We start from the raw sequence: 7,222 nt of genomic DNA on the forward strand, positions 1-7,222 counted from the left end.
ATCCCCTCTCATTCTTCTAAACGCCAACGAGTACAAGCCCAATTGACCCAATCTCTCCTCATATGTTATTTCTGCCATCCCAGGTAACAGTCTGGTGAATCTTCGCTGAACTCCTTCCATGCCAAGTACATCCTCCCTCAGATAAGGCGACCAAAACTGCACACAATACTCAAGATGTGGTCTCACCAAGGCCCTGTACAACTGCAGCAAGATATCCTTGTTCCTGTACTCAAACCCTCTCGCTATGAAGGCCAACATACCATTTGCCTTCTTAACCGCCTGCTGCACCTGCATGCTTACCTTCAGCGACTGGTGCACAAGGACACCCAGACAAGTTCCCGGGCTGGTGAGACTGTCACCCCTTGTGTCTGTCTCTGTGACTTGTGCACAGGATCAATCCCCAGTCAGAAAATCCCCAGCCCTGCCAGTTACATCTGGATCGATGCTGAACCTCTCAGTTTTCGGTCTATTGAATCCGAGTTTAAGCCATGTGTGGTAAACAGAATGTCTCACTATTTCTGTGAATAATACTATATTCTAAAAGCAGGCTAGGATACACACAGACAAACTGTGACACGTTCCTGCCCCTAAATCTCTCCAACAGAGAGTGCCTGGGCCGCCTGTATCAGAGTACGAACATTAAGACTGACACCATCTCTCTCTCTCTCTCTCTCTCTCTCATTGCTGTCTCCGGGTGTTGAGAATGGAATGCATCAGACACCAGGTGCTCTGTTCAGTTCCTCAGTTTCGGAGGAGGAGAGAGAGAGGCTAGAGGGGCGGTGAGATCATCATTTCTATTTTCATATAAATCAAACATATTTCTGCCTGCAAACAATATAGTACCTTCAAACCAGATATGAGTCAACACAGCCACAGCTGTGATTGGCTCCTGCCCCTGAATCTGGGGAACAGACGCTGTGAGGAACTCCAACTAACCCCAAGAATCGGCAGCACAGGCCGAGCGGAGAGGAAAACCTGTCCTGTGAACTGTAAATCTGGGAACAGATTGTGCTGTGAATGAGCTGAGTGAACATTGTGTCAGCGAGAGTGTGTTAAAGGGACGGGCGGGTTAGACTAATGTCACTGTGTTTGTGTGTCCGCTCTCATCGCCGGATTTCAGAGGCAATCTTGTGTAAAATTCAAAGATTTCCCTGTCATAGGATCGCCCTGACCCCCTGCTCAGCCCTGCAGTGGGAATTAAACGTGAAGCTTTATTTGATTTCAAATTTCAGCCGAAAATCAGAGAACATGTCGGCGATGGGGTGAGAGAGCGTGATCAGTGCAGCAATGAAACGGCTTTAAATCGAAATTGCTACCTTTACTTCTGATGAAACTTTCTCGGCAGCAAACATCCCGTTCTTCGAGACAGAAGCAGGCCAGTCTGGGAATGTGGAGTGCCCGAGTTTAATTGGAATCGGAGAGTTAATGAGGAGAGAGAAACACAGAGAGGCTGGAGGGGCCGGGAGCTGACAGCAGGATGTCTCCGCCCCGTCCGCTCGCTGCCTTTAAGTTGCTCTGTGCCGCCGCCTCTCGTTTCATTCCTGACCCAGCTCTGACTGTCAGAGAGATTTTCTACAGAGTCGCCGTCATGACTGAGACTGCAGCCGCCGAAACGGCTCCTCCTGCCGCCGCCGCTCAAACCAAGGCTCCGAGCAAGAAGAAGAAGGCGGCTCCCCGCTCCAAGCCAGCCGGTCCCACGTTGGGCGAGCAGATCCTCAAGGTTGTGGCGAGTGGCAGCGATCGCAAGGGGATGTCGCTGGTCGCGATAAAGAAGGCACTGGCTGCCAACGGCGTCGATGTGTTGAAGTTAAGTTCCCAGATCAGGTTAAGTATCAAGAGGAAAGTGGAAAACGGCCCCCTGGAGCAGACCAAGGGCACGGGCGCCTCGGGTTCCTTCAGGCTCGCTAAGAAGGAATCCCAGCGGAAAGAGGGAAAGAAGGTGAAGAAACCGGCAACCAAGAAATCTCCAGTCAAGAAACCTACAGCCAAAAAATCTCCAGCCAAGAAACCAGCAGCCAAGAAATCTCCAGCCAAGAAACCAGCAGCCAAGAAATCTCCAGCCAAGAAACCAGCAGCCAAGAAATCTCCAGCCAAGAAACCAACAGCCAAGAAATCTCCAGTCAAGAAACCAGCAGCAACGAAATCTCCAGCCAAGAAACAAGCAGCCAAGAAAACGAGCACCAAGAAGGCAGCAACGTCAAAAAAGACAGTGAAAGCGGCGGCTGGGAAGAAGGCGGCGGTACAGAAGCTGAAGAGCCCCAAGAAGGCCACAGGCGGAAAGGTGAAGGCAGCCAATAAGGTGGAAAATCCCAAGGCCAAGCCCAAATCAGCAAAGTCACCCAAAGCAGCGAGCAAAAGAAAGTAAAAAGTACAACTTGTAAACATCTGAACCCAAAGGCTCTTTTCAGAGCCACCACGTCTTTCCAAAAAGAGCTGATCGCGGAATCAGATGATCCATGTCCCGGGGCCGGGCTCAGATTCCAGATTGAAATCATTTCAAATGAACCCCGGCTCCCTGGTGACTCGCTGACATTCGCTGCACCCACCCCTCCCCCACAGAGAGAATGGGATGTCCGGGCCGGGCCTCACTCTAACTGGGGGGTGTTCGGCTCCAGTCTCAGTTCTGGGTCATTTTCAGTTCGCAGGTTCAGGGTGAGAGTCTCTGAGACTCTGACACTGGCGGAGATACCCCGCGTCACAACTCGTACCCCAACACATGAGATTCTCCAAATCAGCTGGAATAAGGTGTTTGTAAACTGCTGAACCCGTCTGTGTGGGGAAGTGTGGGGAGATGGAATAAGGTCAGAGATTGACATTGAAGGAGACGGGTCGACTTGTGATAGAAGGTACTGTATATAGGCGGGACTATTACTGATTGTTAATTGTAACAGGTCCTTATTTAACAGATTCTAGTTTCAGGAAACCCTTGAATATGAAGTCCGAGTCTGTAAGGGTTTGTGCGGAGCGCTGTGTTTCGGTTCTACTGTCAATAACCGGTTTGAAATTGGCGGTTACAGAAAGCTGGAGGTGGAGCTGGAAGATCAGAGGCCGCTCTCTGCTCTGTCTGTCACTCTTGAAATTGTCTCCTCCCCTCCCGCTCTCTCTGTTTAATCTCTCACTCTGTCTCCTCCCCTCCCCGCCTCTCGTACTCTGCGCTTTCTCAGTCAGGTCGGAGTCGGCTGTATATAAGAGCAGCCAGAAACAGTTCGTTTCTCATTCAGTAGAAGTTTGACTGAAGAATTATCATGACTGGACGAGGCAAAGGAGGCAAAGGACTGGGCAAAGGCGGAGCCAAGCGCCACCGTAAAGTGCTCCGTGACAACATCCAGGGCATCACCAAACCAGCCATCCGCCGCCTGGCTCGCCGTGGCGGTGTCAAGCGAATTTCGGGTCTGATCTACGAGGAGACCCGCGGGGTGCTGAAAGTTTTCCTGGAGAATGTGATCAGGGATGCGGTCACCTACACTGAGCATGCCAAGCGCAAGACGGTCACTGCCATGGATGTGGTGTACGCTCTGAAACGGCAGGGCCGCACTCTCTATGGATTCGGCGGCTGAACAACTCGACCCTTTCAACCAAACACAACACAAAGGCTCTTTTAAGAGCCACCCACAGCTTCACAGAGAGCAGTGACCTGGGAACGGGAGCTGGTGTAGATTGTTCTCAAAAATAGATTGTGGTCAGAAATATTATGAACAGATATGTGATGTGTTCTGTAATCTTTGAATTTCGCTTTCGGTTGCACCAGGTTTATGGAGAGTTATTTCCTCAGACGGAACATTCCCCCTCCGTGTAAAGCCACATCGCGTCGACACATTTCTCCATTGTGCAGTTTTACTGTAATGATTATAATTTTAATAATTAGTTGGCTGGTCGGACATGAGCCGTTGAGTGGGTTACTGAAAAGAGTCCAACTTGTGAATTTGCAGCCAGACGGTGGTGTCCGGCCCTGATACTGACAGGGTTTGTGAAATTGTGAAATTTCAGTTCAGTCATTCGGGGACCTGAAATTACCGCAGTTTGAGCCGCTCTAACCCGACCTTACTTCTGATTGGGGGTCCGCTCCACAATCCCATTTCGTAACCAATCACAGAGCCACAGATTAGAAAGTAAGCACATCATTGGTTGACATTGTCGGCCTGTCGAAATGTTTGAATTTTTTTTGATTTTGAAAAAGCCCGCCAATTCCAGTGCCGGAAAGAAGCGAATTAATCTAAAGTCTAGTTTCAATGGAATGATTTTAAAATCTCCGTCATTTTGTTCTGTTATTCTGCGTTCACCGTCAGTAATTCCTGGCGCTGTTCTACGAACAGGTTTAATTTGTCAGCCTCTTATCTGTAACCGGCGCCAATAAGTCTCCATTCAGCAATCTAAAATGTGCCGAGTATCAGATCGCTCACTGCACAGTTACCCAATGACAGATTATTGGCCAAGGCCTTCTCACAGGCTCCACAGGGACAGAGAGAAGCGACTGAATTCTGATCCTCTCCCCTGAAAGCGGCGGCTAACGTCACAATGGGACGGGCGGAGGGAAATTCTGAATGGGCTGGAGAGGAGAGGGAGAGGAATCGAGTGGAAGAGCGGGAGATTGGCGCGGGTCCCTTTCCCCGCTCCTGTCAGCATCAACAGAGTGCGGGCAATGGGAAGGGCCCTAAAGCACCAAGCCCAGGAAGGTACATTTAAAACCTTCAATGATTCTGGTAATGATCGTCTCAATATGTGCAGAATAAAATCGATTTGTCTCAAAACGCTTATTTCCTGCACTAAAATTGGCGATCTTTTTGAAATGGCCGATTAATCACAGCTCAGCCAATCGGGGCCTGAGTATCTAGCGTTTCATTGATTGGTCAGAATTGGTCTTCAGCCAATCAGTGCTCGGGGCGGTCCCTCACTGAGTATAACAAGGCGGTCACACAGCAGACTCCGCATTAACAGTCCGTGTGTTCCAGATTGTGTTGAGATCGGTTCAGAAAATGGCCAGGACCAAGCAGACAGCGCGCAAATCGACCGGAGGGAAAGCTCCTCGCAAACAGCTGGCGACCAAAGCGGCCCGGAAGAGCGCTCCAGCCACGGGCGGAGTGAAGAAACCCCATCGCTACAGACCCGGCACTGTGGCTCTGAGGGAGATCCGCCGCTACCAGAAATCCACCGAGCTGCTGATCCGCAAACTGCCCTTCCAGCGCCTGGTGCGGGAGATCGCTCAGGACTTCAAGACCGACCTGCGCTTCCAGAGCTCGGCCGTCATGGCCCTGCAGGAGGCCAGCGAGGCTTACCTGGTGGGGCTCTTTGAGGACACCAACCTGTGCGCCATCCACGCCAAGCGAGTCACCATCATGCCCAAAGACATCCAGCTGGCCCGCCGCATCCGCGGGGAGCGCGCCTAAACTCACCCTGCCCGGCTCCGGACTTTAGCACCAAACACAACAACGGCTCTTTTAAGAGCCACCAAATCAGCAAAGGAAAGAGCTACGATCAGCGCAAGGGAAACTGGACTGTGCACACACCGTGCTCCTCTTCCAGTGCTAATGTAATTCGGATTTATAAAGTAGGGGCAGTGAATGTCTGGGTATGGTGTAGGCTTAAATGTGAGTGATCTGCCCAGTAAACTGACTGCACCCGCCCAATATCGGAAACTATAAGTGGGAGCACTGATCCAACTCCACATACCGGGATTGATCATCGAGAGAGAACGAGGTGCCTGAAGTCTGAAGCTCACTTTTAAAATCAACTCTTACTGCGGGGAGAGGTAGTTACTATTTGGAATATTTTATATTAACCAGAGCTGTAATTCTGGTTCGATGATCTCGTTGAATGGCGGAGCAGTCTCGAAGGGCCGAATGGCCTACTCCTGCTCCTATCTTCTATGTTTGCAAATTAAAAGGGGAAAAGTTAGTATGGATCAATGTGCTCAGGATGTATATGGAATTATTGGCCCAATAAGGAACGGTTCGCCCATCAACCGCTCACTGGCTTAATAATCGCTTCTTAACATGCGTTCATATTCGGCTCTCCCAATGTGTTTAAATAGGGCCGGTCTCACGTTAAGTTTCCGTGTGTTTTGTTTTTCTCTGAAGCCAGCCCCCCTCTGTATTGAATCGCTGATCTGAATATTCGGTAACAACAAACCCGCTGTAATGTTTGTGGATTTACAGTTCTACATGTCCTGTTTATAACCGAGAATGGCTGAACAGTAAACAACCCTTTCACAGATAAAGTGGGTGGCTCTGAAAAGAGCCTTTGGGTTATTAGATTGAATCTTGTCCAGTTTACTTGCTCTTGGAGGTGGCAGTGCTGGTTTTCTTGGGCAGCAGCACCGCCTGGATATTAGGCAGCACCCCGCCCTGAGCGATGGTCACCTTTCCCAGCAGCTTGTTCAGCTCCTCGTCGTTGCGGACGGCCAGCTGCAGGTGTCTGGGGATGATGCGGGTCTTCTTGTTGTCGCGGGCCGCGTTGCCGGCCAGCTCCAGGATTTCTGCAGTCAGATACTCGAGCACAGCAGCCATGTAGACCGGGGCTCCGGCACCCACACGCTGAGCGTAGTTGCCCTTTCGCAGGAGCCTGTGAACACGGCCCACAGGGAACTGCAGACCGGCCCGGGATGAACGGGATTTGGCCTTGGCCCGAGCTTTACCGCCGGTTTTTCCTCTTCCAGACATTTCCACAATTCACTCGTTGAAAGAAATAATGAAAAACTCCGCCAACATCTGCCCTACTTATACCTTCTGGAGGAATGAAAAGAGCGAACTTGTGATTGGTCGCTCTGTGGGGAATTTCATTGGTGTTTTCCGGTGACCAATCATAGTCTGTTTTTCCCGCCAATGGCAAGGGTGCGGAAATAACTGTCCTCAACAGTCAGACCGCCAACGATTTTTAATTTCAAAAAGCCCGCCAATATTTTCCTAAACCAGCGAATTAAGTTAATAAATGAACTATTCGCCAAAGATTTCCGGACAGTTTTTTATTCCTTTTGTCTTATTCCATCTCTCCCTTGCAAATTCTAGGCTGTTACAATTGGGATTAATTTCGGGTTCAATTTCAAACTGTATCGGGCGGGATTAAATCCCCATTGATTCTGTAACGGGACACATTCCAGCTCAATCTGTGTAAAAGTGAGGATTCACAGATTATCGATCGATCCTTTGCACAGGCGCTGCTGCGGGAGTGAAACCAGATCTGGGAGTCCTGCTGTGAGAAGAGAAGAGGGACAGTGTTCAAACTGACC

At 50.1% G+C, this 7,222-nt stretch overlaps 2 protein-coding genes across 8 annotated transcripts; one reads left to right on the forward strand and one right to left on the reverse strand.

The window, feature by feature from the left end:
• Nucleotides 1-1,588: 1,588 nt before the first annotated feature.
• Nucleotides 1,589-2,382, forward strand: LOC147088075 (histone H1-like). Of its 7 annotated transcripts, none has more exons than XM_085977897.1 (2): nucleotides 1,589-2,149; nucleotides 2,282-2,382. In XM_085977897.1, the coding sequence occupies exons 1-2, from the start codon at nucleotides 1,589-1,591 to the stop codon at nucleotides 2,363-2,365; spliced, it is 645 nt and encodes a 214-aa protein (XP_085834023.1). In that variant the 3' UTR covers nucleotides 2,366-2,382. The 7 variants fall into 7 exon arrangements, with proteins under 7 accessions (XP_085834023.1, XP_085834019.1, XP_085834024.1 ...); XM_085977893.1 differs by having other exon boundaries at nucleotides 1,589-2,119; nucleotides 2,186-2,382; XM_085977898.1 differs by having other exon boundaries at nucleotides 1,589-2,119; nucleotides 2,267-2,382.
• Nucleotides 2,383-6,250: 3,868 nt separating this feature from the next.
• On the reverse strand, nucleotides 6,251-6,656 carry LOC147088076 (histone H2A type 2-C-like). The gene has a single exon (XM_085977899.1). The coding sequence runs from the start codon at nucleotides 6,654-6,656 to the stop codon at nucleotides 6,267-6,269; it is 390 nt and encodes a 129-aa protein (XP_085834025.1). The 3' UTR covers nucleotides 6,251-6,266.
• Nucleotides 6,657-7,222: the final 566 nt, after the last annotated feature.

This window comes from Somniosus microcephalus, unplaced genomic scaffold, assembly GCF_052327205.1.
Source record: "Somniosus microcephalus isolate GS21.2 unplaced genomic scaffold, FLI_Smic_1.0 unresolved_chr5, whole genome shotgun sequence".
In the NCBI taxonomy this organism is placed as follows: Eukaryota; Metazoa; Chordata; class Chondrichthyes; order Squaliformes; family Somniosidae; genus Somniosus; species Somniosus microcephalus.